This window comes from Epinephelus moara, chromosome 16, assembly GCF_006386435.1.
Source record: "Epinephelus moara isolate mb chromosome 16, YSFRI_EMoa_1.0, whole genome shotgun sequence".
Classification (NCBI taxonomy): Eukaryota; Metazoa; Chordata; class Actinopteri; order Perciformes; family Serranidae; genus Epinephelus; species Epinephelus moara.
In genome coordinates, this window is record NC_065521.1 from 10,715,273 (window position 1) to 10,730,415 (window position 15,143).

The 15,143-nt window shown below is 39.8% G+C and overlaps 1 protein-coding gene across 2 annotated transcripts in view; it reads left to right on the plus strand.

Annotated features, from left to right (window-relative positions):
* Positions 1-15,143, plus strand: part of LOC126403593 (collagen alpha-1(XX) chain) — a 48,124-nt gene that overhangs the window by 28,823 nt on the left and 4,158 nt on the right. For both annotated transcript variants that reach the window (XM_050066353.1, XM_050066354.1), the window contains exons 19-36: positions 613-758; positions 944-1,073; positions 3,113-3,229; positions 3,346-3,492; positions 3,758-3,814; positions 4,080-4,118; positions 4,257-4,395; positions 6,064-6,206; positions 7,816-7,925; positions 8,402-8,560; positions 8,695-8,772; positions 9,190-9,276; positions 9,388-9,441; positions 10,747-10,842; positions 10,979-11,032; positions 11,182-11,235; positions 11,351-11,404; positions 13,252-13,323. In XM_050066353.1, coding sequence (XP_049922310.1) covers positions 613-758; positions 944-1,073; positions 3,113-3,229; positions 3,346-3,492; positions 3,758-3,814; positions 4,080-4,118; positions 4,257-4,395; positions 6,064-6,206; positions 7,816-7,925; positions 8,402-8,560; positions 8,695-8,772; positions 9,190-9,276; positions 9,388-9,441; positions 10,747-10,842; positions 10,979-11,032; positions 11,182-11,235; positions 11,351-11,404; positions 13,252-13,323 — 1,736 coding nt within the window. The remainder of the gene's footprint in view (positions 1-612; positions 759-943; positions 1,074-3,112; positions 3,230-3,345; positions 3,493-3,757; positions 3,815-4,079; positions 4,119-4,256; positions 4,396-6,063; positions 6,207-7,815; positions 7,926-8,401; positions 8,561-8,694; positions 8,773-9,189; positions 9,277-9,387; positions 9,442-10,746; positions 10,843-10,978; positions 11,033-11,181; positions 11,236-11,350; positions 11,405-13,251; positions 13,324-15,143) is intronic.

Below are 15,143 nucleotides of genomic sequence, written 5' to 3' on the forward strand. Positions count from 1 at the left end.
TATATTGTATGAGACTGGACAGACATAGATGTAAACTGCAACTTGACAGGATTGGTGGAGGTGTCAAACCACGAGGCGGATATTCCAGTTCTTGATTAATGGCTTCTTTCTACCCACCCTCCCATAAAAGCCAGTTTTATGTGAACCTCTTGATATGGTTTCCTGGTACACCTTCACAGTGACTGAACTCTAGCTCCTTCAAAGTGATTGTTTGATTGCTGGTGGCTTCCCTCACAAGTCTCCTTGCCCAGACACATAGTTTTGAGGGACAGTCTCATCTGGGCAGTGCCAGGGTGTTGCAATGCAGTTTCCATTACCTTACTATGATCCAGCAGTGCTTACTGGGATATCCAGACACTTGGATAATATTTTGTAGCCTTTTCCTAATTTATACATTACTTTATCTTGAACTTATGTAGAATACTCTGTGCTCTTCATTTCCACTGCTTTCCATCAGATTCCCAGTCTGTTAGTTTTTTTAAATGTTTCACAGGCAGAGACCAGTTGTAAGCCAGATGTCTCCTCATTATGGACATATTTCTCATCTGTCATCAATAAAGATTTCCTTGTAGTGAGTTTGAATATCTGTAATATTGTATTTTGTCCCTGCAGTGTCTGGTGGAGGCCCATCCAGCATATCGGTCTCAGAGGAGACAGCGGTCAGCATGGTAGTCAGCTGGGTACCTCCCAATGCTCACGTTCTTCAGTATCGTGTGACATACACTGCCCTGACTGCAGCTGAAACCCAGGACAGCACTGTAAGTGGGCCATAATCGCCACCTCTTTGACCGCTTTGTCCTTCATCCTGTTAGACAGTAAATTACAGTGCCTCCCAGGGGTCACAGAGACTTCCAAAAACTGCAAATTAACTCTGTCACTGTGTCGACAGATGGATGTGTCACGTTAAAAGCTTGACTTTGAAAAGTGGCTTTGTTGTTTACAGGTGTTGGTCCAAGGTGGTGAAAAGCGGGTGGTGCTGGAGTCGTTACAGCCTGATACACGTTACAGCATCCTGGTCACTGCTGAGTACCGCAACAGAGAAGGAGGCAGCGGTTCAGCTCAGGGCAAAACCAGTGAGTCAGACACTGAAAGAAAACACATGGCTTTTTGGAAAAAAAAAAAGAATAAGTAAATAAATAATAATAATAACTAAATTAAACTTATGTCAGATTTTATGCTAAATGGTAAGACACTGGTAGATTGATAAAGAAGAAAGGTCATATTTAAGGTAGGTAAGGTAAGGGTAAAGGAACATATAAAATATCACTAGTTCTATTTCCTTAGAAGACGGTGGGAAAACGTCACAGTACACCTATATATATTTCATACGTGACAAATAAATAATCTTAAAAAAACTACATTGCCCCAGTAAAAATATACATGTGTTTAGTCAACTAAAATACAAACAAAAATAAACATACGCACTTGTTTTGTTAACATGTTATTGTTGTTATTGACTATGCCACAGTCCATATGATAAAAACCACCATCAACTTTTCATTGGTCATCATATCAATCAACATAATTTCTCCTGCCATGTTACCTTACCGCACAGGAAGACAAGAAAAGGATGTTGACATTTCATTTCTCAAAAGCCAGGGCTGGTATGTATAAAGGTGCTCAGGGTAACACTTTGACCTCAAGTGCATCAGAATTAAATTAGATTTTATTCCACACATAAAAAAAAAAAAATAATATTAATATTTAAGTAGGAAAACAAAACAAGAATACCCAGCAAATATATTTATTGAACACAGTAAGTATTTAATGTCTGCCAAGGAGTAGGTAGGTAGAAGTGAATACTTACCAAGTCTGACCCCTTCTTTACTCTATTTTATTGATAAACCTAACGTTAAACATGAATATTCCAACTTTGCACCCCAGTGTTCACCACGCACACCTTCATCAAATGGTCGATTCATGCATCATTTAAGAGGACCTCAGAGGTCTTCCAAGTTAGTAAGGAGTTGCCAGTAGATGGCTGCATCACATGCACAGAGGCAGAGGGCATACAAAGAAAATATATTCAAGAAAAAAATATGATAACTTGACAACAAAAATAAATTCTGTCCCAATACCCACACAACATAACAGCAAAAAGCTGAAATCATTCAAGTTATAACAAGATAGATTCAGCATGAATAAATTGAAATGCCTGCCTGTTGGTGGGATTCGTCTTCCTAATCTTCACATAATACAAAGCTGTAGAATAACTCTGGTGAGTTTTAAACAGCAACAACAACAGTTTTTATGAGGCCCAAGTATATAAGGCATTATAAATATACTTATAATGTGTTACAATCTGTTTATTGCTCTGTATAATTGTTGTTATAAACACTCAAAAATATGTGTAAAATGCTTTATAACAATCATCACAACACAGTCTTAAGCATTTTAAAATGACTTATAAGGTCAAGTATTAAAGTACTTCATAACTGCTTCTCACTGACATTTTTGGAGGGGGTTGTACTGTGTTATAATTCTTATAGTTGCAATACATTACAATCATGTTATAATGCATTATATTGTGATTATAAGTTAACACTTTCTAGTGGAGATTAAAGAAAATATATATACTTAACTTTATTCTTGTGTATTCATGCTTCAATATATTGAAATATAGGAATGTTGGATATAAAAAATGATGGTTATACTTAAAGGGCATCTTACACATCAAATTAGAGCTCTTCATGGGTCTTTCCAGACGCGAGACCAGACCTGGGACCTGTACAGGTTCAGGTCCACATTTTATTATGGTCAGTCAGGTCCGGCTCGGGTACCATTCTGTTATCGTGGGCGAGCCAAGGGTCTGTTTATCATGAAATTTTGTGGCTCCATAGGGAGCTGAAAAAATCTGATAAACTGCCTCAAGTTCAGTCCTTATTTTACAACACCTTAGCTTTTCTAAACAAAGCTTCTCGGTACTAGTTTCTGAACATTCTTAAGACTATGTCTTCGAGGTTTCATACATACTGGCCCTGGTGAATATCATAAAGTCAAATGTAAAATGAGGCTGTTCTCTTCTGGCTGTTGTGTCTTTAAATCTGATTTCTTGCCTTTCTGCTCATCAGCTTTCCATTTTACCAATCTGTCTGTCTGTCTCTCCATCCAGCCAGTCTGAGGGTTAGCAGTGTGAGTGTGGTCAGGTCAGACCACTCCAGTATCTGTGTGTCTTGGAGACCTGTGTCTGCCGTCGATGGATATCGTATTGTCATACAGTCTGTTAAAGGTAATCTATTGTAAATATTATAGTACACTGACAACTCTGGGTACAGATGGCTGTCTCAGAAACTACATTAGTTAATCTGCATCCTGTCTGTCTGTTTGTGTGTGCATTGTGTGTAGACAAGCAAACAAAGGAACAAACTGTCGATGAGTCCAGCAGCAGCCACTGTTTCACTGATCTGGAACCAGAGACTCTCTATCGCATCAGCGTGCACTCACTTCTGGGCTCAGCAGAGGGCGCTGCCGTCTCCATTCTCCATCCAACAGGTCTGACCTGATCACAGTGATGGTAGAGTTAGTTTACCAGAAATGCCAAAACCTGCTTATTTTTAAATTATCTTATTAAATAGATTATAGATAAATTATTTCTAAGCTGCTTTTCAATGGAATGTAATCAAATCTCTCAGTAGTTGTGAAAGTAATTGTATGTTTAGATTGATACAGTCAGTGAATAATCCTTGAAGAAAAATCTGTAAAAGTCTGAAGATTTTTAGTTGTGTTAAATGACTGGTTTTATTTCTTCCTTTTACAGCCACAGCTCCTGCCAGAATTCCCATCCATCCCAGAATGTACCCTATCCACAATGAAGGTGACCCATGATCATATTCTAATTGTATTCATTCATATGAGTAAGTCTGCTACATATTGTGATGCAGTGCTTTTGTACGTCATATTAACTTCTTTGAGATGTAATCTTATCAAATGGTCCTTCATCAATTTTCACATTTGTTTTAGTGTAGTGAGGTGCCCATAGTGAGACTTTCAGATTTTTTTTTCTGCTGCAAAAAATCTTCTAAATCAACGGTGTCTTTGCCTTGTTCACAATGATTCAACACTACCCTGTTGTGTTACAGTCTGCCCTGAAGTCACCATCAGAAACAACATTGTTAAAGGTGAGGCAAGCTGTCCTCTCACATGACTGCAAAAAAAAGGCTCATTCAGATAAAATCAGATTTTGGAAAATAAACTGTCACCATGTAGTGTTGAATGATACACCTAATTTTCTGCCTGTCATGTGGTTTTTGTCTCAGGATTTGACATGATGGAAGCATTTGGTCTGACTCAGAGAGCTCACTCGTCTGTGGAGGGCGTGGCAGCCGAGCCTTTTGTCTTCAACACGCTCCCCACCTACACTCTGTATAGAGACGTCCAGCTGACACAGAGCACTAAGTGAGATCATCTCCTCCTGCTTTCTATTCACTCTCTGCTTCTTTTCATATTTTTGTTTGTATTTATACACCAGTAACCATAAATGCAGCCCCATATTAAGTAATATAATTATATTTGAATGATTACTAACATTCAACTATATAGCTGTTGATAAGGATTGCAGTGCAGTGAACATTCCCTTCAATACAGACTTGGTTACCTTCACTGAGTGGTGTTTGTTCAGCTGTGTTCATGCTACATGCATACTACAAAGTTGAATATGCAATGTCATGCAACCTTTGTGGCTATAAAAGAAATTCCAGATACAGCCAAAGCAATCAAATCCTAATCCGTTAAAGAGTCAATACTGTGTCCCAAATATATGTGAAGAAAAATGGTGGATCCACAGAGGTTGTTTTTCACAACATGAAAAGAGAGTGATGTGAGGAAGAGACATAAAGATGGAGGACTGGAACATGCTCACTCACTCCAGCATCATTTTAAGGAAATGGCAGTTACTCAGGAAATAATTAAGAAACACTTTGTAAGAATAACACTGGCTAACTGCTACTCCAACACTGATAAGAGATCTACTGTGGCGTCAGGGTGTCACAGAAAGTGACTGAATCAACACCAACAGACAATTAAAGCTGTAGTTTGTAATTTTTATGAAAATAACTTTTGTCATATTTACCAGAACTGTTGCAGTAGTACATGAGACAGTTAATCTGTGAAAGACCTTGTGACCCGCAGAGAGCTTGTGACCCGGCTGCCATGTTGGAAACAGTCAAGCCAAAACAATGCACTGCCCACCGGCCGGAGCAAACTTTCATAGCTAAACAGTACGCTAAAATATGTTTCTGAAAACATTTGACGTGAGAAAAAGGCAATATTGTAACAGAATCTTGTTTCATATCTGATCAGCGATGCTCAGTTTGACCGCAGTTCATGAGCAGTGATTGACAGCTGCTTTAGAGACTTCTCAGCTCTGATTGGTTGTTTTGGTTCAGCCACAGTGGATTCCAGCAAATACTATCAGAAACACCACGAGGAGGAGGAACGTGATTTTTTCACAGACTATCTGACTCGCGTAATACTGAATGGATGTAGTGACAGTTTCAGCAGATGTGTTGTGGAATACATTTTTGATGATCCTCCAGCACTCAGAGCCCAACAGCAGTAGAGACTTCATATTGCTCTTGTAATGCCTGATCTCTGTCTTGAGGCTTCAGACTTTAAACTTCCAGATGGGGTGGAGCGGACAGACGGCACTCCTACCTTTGTTAATTCTAGCTCTTGGCTCCACTGTCACTTTGGTAATGCACCCAAGATTAGTAGAGTTTTCAGCATGCTCCAGCACCTCTCCATCGATCATAATTGGAGGTGTTGATGGTGTATTTAAACACAGGACCTGCATTTTCCTGGTGTTTCTATAGAAACCGGACTGTTTGGTACATAAGCTGAGTTGGTGTGACTTTGGTTGAAGGTGACTGTAGCTGGATGAAACAAGAGCCAGGTTTTCAGTGAAATTAAAGTGGTAAAAGGAGGTCTACTGGATTCCCTCAGAACAGCCAGGTGTGTTTGACACATGATACATTCAATGAGCGTGATGAAGAGGACCTCACTTCAAAAGACTGATACAGAGCTATCAATATGCAATTTTATCTTTATGTCCCTCTCTCCTTCCAGGTTTATCCACCCTGCAGGTTTCTCTCCAGAACACACCATCAGCATTGCATTTCGCGTCTTGCAGGAAACACCCAGGGAGCCTTTCGCTCTCTGGCAGCTCACTGACAACGACTTCCAGCCCAAGATGGGAGTGGTGCTTGACCGTGAGTTATATTTCTGCATCTTTTTTTTATCCCTTTAGTCTCATATTCTCAGAAAAGACTTTATGACCAACTGTCATGACGTGTTAGGACAACAATTTCAATCAGTCAATCATTGATTTGTCACATGGAAATAATACAAGGTACAACTCCCCAACAAGACGGCCTCTGGTTCACTTTTTCTGAACACAGCAGCACCGCACTGCAGCCGCCTTTAGCAGAAATCCACAGCAGGACAGCACTTCACATTTCCATCTAAGTTATGGTTTTATAAAGAGCTGAAATGATTAATTAATCAGTTGATTAGTAATCAACAGAAAAATAATTATTCTGATATAAATTGTTTAAGTCTTATTTCAAGCAACATTACGAAACATTGTTTAATTTAAGCTTCTCAGTTTTTGGCTTTCCGGCTTGTCTTTGTCAAATGTAATAATAAGCTGAATATCTTTGGATTTTGGAGTGTTTGTCGGACAAAACAAGGCATTTAAAGGTCTTGTGCTTTAGAAAATTCATTTTTTCACTAAGTCTGAAATTTCACAGGCAGAAAAATATGTTGAGAAAATAATCAGCACAATAATTGACAATGAAAATAAGCAATTATGAAAGTTGCTTTGGGAGTTTTTCAGTATCTTAAAACAAGTTAGATCATTTCACTGTGATAAAATATAACTACAGATGAAACATGAAATTAGTTGATATGTGTTGTAAACAGCCAAAATCCACAAAAGGGGTAAAATTATTTATTTATTTACCAAATGCTTAAGAATTTTCTAACCTTGTCCGTGGCACTCAGATTTCCAAGCCCACTGGTTCCTATTAAAGATGTGAAAACAATTACTGTATAGTCAGTACCTAAAATAGCTGAGCAATGTAGTTTTCATCAGACATTTAAACAGGAGGAAATAGTTCATGTGTTGGGGACTATTTTCAGATGGATTAATCCACATTTGTTGCACTTATGAGTATTTCTGGCTGCAGGTCAGTGTATACAGGATCACCTCAAAATAAACTAGTATGTGTGTTCATGATAACCCAGTGCAACAATGCATTGATGTGTCTTTCATAGTTTTTGGAAAACAGTGGAACCCTATGGCATGGAGATATATCAGGCTTGGATGAACAAACAATACTTCTTAGAAAGGTTAATTCATTGTTTTGGTCTTTTTATGAGATCTGTTAACAAGATACTGTATAAAGAATGTAGATATATAGAGAAACATAGTGTCGCAGACTTATCCTTTAAAAAGTAAACATTCAACTGAATTTTTGGGGGGATTCACAGGATGCCATCACTGACCTCTGCTGTCTTGTACCCTGTGGGTTTGGCCTCAAAACGTTTTCTCTGCTCCTCTCTGTAAGGATTTATGGGTAACTGAGATCAGATCTCTCACTGTCCTTAGAGATTTTTGAAAAGTAGACTGACTGTGTTTCACAGCACTTCTTAAGAAATAATTTTAAAAAGAGTTAATAGTGTGAACCCCCAGCAGAGGCTCTGTCTGCTCCTTACACCCCACCAGATCACACACCTTGCAGCAGACTTTGGCATCTGTAGCACACGAGTCAGAAGTTTATCACTGAATATCTGCCTCTGTTTTGGTGTTTTCTACAGCTACTACCAAGCATCTGGTGTATTTCAGTCTGGACTACAGGGGAGAAGTGCAGGAACTGACCTTTGACCAGTCGCAGGTCCACCGACTGTTCTATGGCAGTTTTCACAAGGTGAGATAATACAGTGAGCAAGTCAATTAAACATTCAGTGTCATCTAGCAAAAAAAATGAAACATTGATGTCATATTTGAAAATCAGGTTGAATATCCTTATTTCCATCTAGCTACCTTGTTACCTCGTCACTTTTGTGTATTCTCTAATAAGACAAAAATCTCACAACGTGTAAAAAGGAAACAGCATGATGGAAAGGTGAAAGATGTGGTTTGAAATAGACTCCACATACAGTATAATCTCAGGTCTGTAGCAGCTGTCACAAGAAGGGCTGAGGAAAACACACATGATGAAGATCAACAGCAAAGTAGGAGAAGGTAATAGGGAGAGATGTGAGGCAAAGAAAATGTGAGGTGAAAAGTACAGGTGCATGACAGGAAAATCTGACTACATGGTCAAAAAGAATCTAGGATTGCATGACATTTTTCTCTCTTGTGGCTCCATTTGATCAGTCCTCTTTCTTCTGTGATTGGCAGATTCACCTGTCTGTCAGCCAGGTGAGTGTGTCCCTATCTGTGGACTGCCAGCGCGTTGGTGAGAGGCCTGCCCGCCCTCTAGGCAACCTACCAACTGATGGTTTTGAGATGCTGGGAAAACTGGTGAAGACCAGAGGACCCAATAGTGGATCTGTGCCGGTACTTTTTATTCTATTCTATAATTCAATTCTAATCCAGGTTTGTCCTGTCAGTAAATTACACACCCTGAGCATATATTAAAAACACATCCCTCCTGTGCTCAACATGTATCCTTTGTTCTTCATTGTTTTCAGTTCCAGCTGCAGTCCTTTGAGATCGTCTGTAACACCACATGGGCTTTAGACGATACCTGCTGTGACCTGCCTGGAGTGGTCAGTCTATTACTATTTATATCTACATATATCTAACTCTATCTTGGCGTATTGTGAGTTGATGCTGTGTGTGAACCAGTGTATGAAGTACAATGACTACAGCACTACACTTCGACATTGTCCCGATATCAGTGGTAACCACTGTATGAGCATAGTGCAGAGTGGTGGTGATGAGCTAGGCAGTGGGACACACTTACAGGAACTCACACACGCACAGCCTGATGGACGACCACAGCAGGCTCGAGGCTCGGATCACAACACACACAGAAAGAGCGTGACATCATTCTCTGTTCAGGATGCCATTACTCCACTAAATCTATACATAGCAAAAAGTGGTTTGCTGCTATATTAATGTTCTGAATGTTGCATACAGCCTGTTTAATGTCTTCATTGTCAATGTGTGTCTGTGTGTGTCAGAGAGATGAGGAGGGATGTCCTGCCCCGGCGTACACCTGTACCTGTTCCTCTGACATCCCCGGAGCTCCGGGTTCCCCTGGACCATCTGTATGTCACAGTGAGATCTCAGTTAGGCTTTCAGTGTTAGCTGAGTCATTGTTTTGTGTGATCCAGCTGTTTGATAACATGTTGACATTTAATTATTTTTCTTTTTCCCAGGGAAAGCCAGGTCCTCGTGGTGAGAAAGGTGATAAGGGAGAACAAGGCCAAAAGGTATGATGGAAATATTTCTTCAGGCTTAGTTCGAGAGCGTTGCAGGGTGTTTATTAGTAAGGCTTTATTTTCCTGCAGGTGTAAGTCCAGCACTAGGGCAAACACAGATTTTATACATTTTCCTTAAGTGCACCTGTTTGTTCATTTCCTGGTACTAAATGAATGTGTTTGCACAAATGTCGGAGGAGAGGTTCAGCTGAACCTATGCTTATACTGATTAGGCAGCACAGAGCAACTTTTGGCACAAAACTGCTTTTGCATTTAACCAGCTCTTATCAGTTTTTCTGGCTTTGTATGACATGGCACATGCACACACAGACCTCTCTAAAATCACTTAATACCTTATATGTATGTTAAAGGTATATGGTGCAGGTTTATGGTTACTGTTTGTCAACAGTATCGCCAGCAAGAGTGAAAGTAAAAAGCCAACCCTAGATTGGTGTTTTGCCTTGCTGTATTTGCATTTTTTCAGCGCTATGTTTGTGATTTTCATAGCCTCCTCTTGGATGTGTGCTGCTTACGGTCTGGCACCTTGTCGCTACCTTTTTATAATCTCACCTGGGGGCTGTGCCCAGGAACGCCCCGCACACAGCAAAATAAGAAGAAAATAAAAAATACTGGCAGAGGGCAGAGTCAAATAAATCATGCTTTTTATTAATGAAGACAAGAGTGATAGAATAAATTATTATCAGTGAAATATAAAGTTATTAGTCTCATTACACAAAATATCAAGCCAGTGTTTTCACACATAACTTCTCCACTCCTCTCTGTTATAGAAAAACTCCACATTGGTTTATTTTTTTGTTTGTTTTTTTTCAAAACATGATTTGTCATTACAGATAAAACTGCAGTGCTTGTGTGATATTTGGTATCAGGCAGACAAGACTAGACAACATAGAAGTTTTGTATAATGTCCAAGATGTGAAATAGTTCTCTTGTTATATCATCCTCATCATGGAGCAAGAGCAGTCCTCTAATCCCTGTGTCTGACCAACTTTCAGCCATTTTATAATGTAATGTAGCTTGAAAAGTTGTCAAGGCACAGAATTAAAAGCAAAAACAAAACATCCTCCATGAGAACATTGCATTGTTGTGTATGCCTTTACTGGGAATGCGACTGCTTTTATTCACACTTGAATGTTTTTATAATTCTAAAGGACACATTTACGGAAAAAAAAATGCACAAGGTCGATTTTAATCATGTAAATTTGGCAGGGCATTTACACATTAATGTGCATGTTTTATTTACAGGCATGCCTTGCAGCTCTACATTGATTTCTTCAAGTTAGTGTTTCTTTGTTTCAGGGGGAGGTGGGACCTCCAGGAAAAGCTGGATTTGAGGGAGGTCTTGGACCCCTTGGCAGCATAGGACCCCGAGGCATGTCCGTGCAGGGTAAAGTGGTGGGTAACATTCTTAGCTTTGAATATGTACATGTGTATAGTGTTATCAACCATGGTAGGTAATTTGTTAAGCTGGACTCATGAATCTAGTATGTTGTATGAAATGTGGGCCTACTTGTCATATTTTTCCCATAAGGGTCCACCTGGTGCAAGAGGGGAAAAAGGAGATGCTGGGCGACCAGGAGTCCAGGTGAGTCTAAACTGAAATAGTGGAGTCAGCGAAATACAGAAGTAGAATAGAAAACACTTTTAATGTCCTTCTCCTTATTGTTGTCTATACACACATTCATCTGCCTTTCATTGTCCTCTCGCCAACCTCGCTGATGTCTTTCTCTGCAGGGTTTACCAGGACCTCCGGGTCCAAAAGGTGAAGAGGGGATTCCAGGCCCCAAGGTTAGCTGCTTGATCAGTAAATGTCAGCAGTTCCACATACAGTTGGGCTGAAGCAGTAACCCTCTCTGTCTCTCCCTCTTTGTCTGTCCTCATCTCTCTGCAATGTGTTTCACAGGGCATTAGGGGACCTGAAGGTAACATTGGTGGACCTGGCATAACTGGACCCAGGGTAAGACTAGATTTCATTTCAGAGCCTCTATGTGTAAAATCTGAGACTTTGGCAATGAACTCTGCTGTGGATGTGTGTTGCCCTCAGAGGATGAATCCTTGTGGGGTTTTTTTGTGCCACCATCAGGGCACAATTTACTCTCACTCACACAGAATATTCAAGTCTAATGGACTGAGACACATTAAATCTACTCAGAATTAATTTAGTCCATTTTGAGCACATTTTGAGCTTTCCTCTAGCACCACCCTCAGGCCAAAATATTAAGTGTATTTTAAGTCAAAATCCAGATTGGCATTTAATAAAATCAAGTCAATTTTATTTATATAGCACCAAATCATAACAAAAGTTATCTCAGGACACTTTTCATGTAGAGCTGATCTAGCACCATATCCTTTAATTCAATTTACATAGACCCAACAATGTCCTCATGAGCACACACTTGGTGACAGCAGTGAGAAGAAACCTTCCTTTTAAAGGGATAGTTCAGACTTTTTGAAGTGGGGTCGTATGAGGTACTTATCCATAGCTAGTGTATTACATACAGTATGTGAAGCAGGTAGGTTTACTGACATTAAAGCTGTTAATGTCTGTTTCCCCACTTTACCTTGCTGTTAGATAGCCCTTGCAGATTCAAGCCATTCTGTTGCTCTCTTCTAAGCCACCAGACTTGACTGACAAAAACAGTTATTTTTAGCTCACTAAACACAGGAGCTGCTGGTCTACCGCTGCCTCCGTCATTTAATTTGTTTGTGCTATTGTGTGACCAAACAAGCCATTTAAAACTCGAAAGTAATACAATAACATTAACTAAATGATCGAGGCAGCAGGAGACCAGCAGCTCCTATGTTCACTCTTCAGCAAGGTAAAATGGCTGTTGCTGTCAAAGGAGTCTGCTGGCTTGAAGAGAGTATAGATAAGTTTTAGTTTCAGTTCAGGTTCCTTTCAGAAAGCGCCGTCTGGTGCAAGGTTAAGCTATGAAATGATTCTAAATATAAAGTAGATTTAGAGCGATATTGAAACTTTTGGGTGGCTAAAATACATGTTTTGCTGCCCCCCCTCCACAGCAGTAGCTTGGCCTCTTTGCAGGTACTCCTTTTTGCTTCTCCAAACTGGGGGCATGCTGACTGCCATCTACTATAGGTTATATACTGACTATGGATAAGTACCTCATACATCCCCACTTCTAAAGATCCAAACTATCCCTTTAAGAGGCAGAAACCTTGGACAGAACCAGGCTCTAGGTGGGCAGCCATCTGCTTTCTAAGCAAATGTTACTGTAGTTCCACACAACAATAAACTTTGCATCTAGCACCACTGCTGGTGTTCATTTTGTCCGTCACTTTTTTGTTTTCTGCTGTAATGACCTGTGGAGTCTGAATTATGACGTCAAGTTGTCATAGTGGTAGAAGCAAAGATTCCCCTTTCTAACCTGCAATGTGTACATGTACCTGTGCTGTATGCATCGCTACTTAATTTATTATTTCATGGCAGCTGCCTGACATAGCTGAACACCCCATCACCCAGACCCCTCTATCACCATATAGTTATAAAAATAAAGTGACAACAATGAACTTGAGTATTTAGTTCATACTGAAGAGGCTGAGACAGTTACTGTATGCTTATTAGAGACAACCAGGTCAGACAGCAGCAGTTCACAGATACTTTATGTCACACTATGAAACCTCAGAGTGGTCAAAACCGAAAGGGGACTTTTCAGGACTCTAAGACTGTTTAATATGGGAATGGACAAAATTGCTTCCGGAGCTCAGGAATCTGCATCTATGACTGTGTGTCGTTTTTTGTCATTTGTCTGCTGTTTTACACATCCATTGATTTGTATTTTACAGGGTTTCCAAGGAATGCCAGGACACCCAGGACCTCCAGGGGAAAGGGGCTTCACAGGACCTGTGGGACCTACGGTAAGACGAGAGGGACAAATAGCATCATTAGCCATGTTTTTCTTTATACTTGGTTATTTGTTGAATACAGTATTTACTGTGAACAGGGATCAGAGATATACACTATGTGCTATATCCAGACACTAAGTCAAGGAAAGGTTTTACACACATAGTGAACACAAAGGGAAGATAAAATGTGATGCATAGTTGAATATGGGATATTGACAAGTATAATCATTACTAATACTAAATGAGAACACTGCTGGCAGCACATGGAGGGTGAGATGACACAGGAGAGAGAGGGAGAGATTCTGAGTCTCTTCTTCAGATGGCTCAATGTCGGGACACTTGGTTTGGTGCAGGCTTGCAAAAGTTTCCAAACTCCAGTTCTTCAGTTGAGTTGAGTGGAAAAGTCGGTTATGCAGACTGATGTGGAGAGAAGGACAAGAGCAGCGTAAAAGAGAACAAGACTTGACAAAGAGTGTCCAAATCTAATAGAATGCTGAAGGGACAGTTACCAGGGGAGTCTTGGTGTGAACCCCAATGTTGACCCTTTTTTAACAGATGTTCCTGTACTCGAATTTGGACATATCATGCATGTTGTACCAGATGTAAATTAAAAGTTATTATTTATTATATTGCTGTAAATGACATCAAACATGACATGTCTAGCGAAGTTGAAATGGAAGTTATTCTGACATTAATTATCACTTATCGCCATCTCACAACTCAGTCTTACAGTCTTGGGGCTCCATTTTTGTGAACAAGGTGGTGCAGTAAAGTGCACCATGGGCAGTGTGTCAGGGGGCGTGCCTTTTGGTCATTTCATGGCAGGGCTCACCTACCATACCTCTAGCGCACTTGGGTGGAATTAGAAAGAATACACTAGAGACTGTGACAATCGTGTCCAATCACATTTGCTACTTTCACCCCTTTTAAGCACAGACCTCAGCCCTCCATGAACCACTGGCAGATTTTGAATCCTACAGAGTGTTTTACATGCAATAATAATTTCTGACAATATAGAAAGTAAATAGTTGCCTCTTTAACCTCCACGTTGTTTCATTAACATGATTCTGGAAAAAGTCCACAAATTAATTAGAATCTAAAAAATGACACTCTACACCAGTATAAAATTTGACTGAACAGTCTCTGTCACATCACAGCCACACATCTATACATATTATAATTAAAAATGTGGAGCTTCACATTTTACCAGGTGGTTTTGATGGAGACACTGGGGTAGGACATGTGTGAATGGATGGTCCTGAGGCAGTTAATAGCAGAGGGAGAAGTTTTACGACTTTACTGTGTCAAATGTTTTCAATGCATCCATCTCCAACTTGTCTGTTGAATTACACTGCATTAAAAACTGTAGAATAATTAATCAAAACAGCAAGTTTGATGTGCTCATAAGCAGAGAGGTTTCTCTGGTTATTTTTAGTCTGATGTTGGTTGCACAAAATGTAACCAGCAGATCTGTTGTGTGTAACTGTGGCTCCACAGTGACAACATCACTGTAGTTAGAGAGTGCAGATGGAACAGATACCTGCTTCCTTTAGATGGTTGTAAAGAGAGTCACTGCAGTAAAAAAAAAAAAAAGGCTTCAATAAAGGCTACTTACTCTTCTGGATGATGCTGGAAAAATCACTCATTAACCTTTATTCTGACTGGCTGGCATTAATGCCATAATCAGAATTAAACTTTTTTTGTCTGTTTGATAACATCAGCTGGTTGAAAAACTTAAAGGAGCTCTATGTAAGAAATCTAAAGCAAATAGTCGTAAAATCCTCCTAATATGTCACAGAGACTAAGGAATAATGTTCATATAACATACTGAT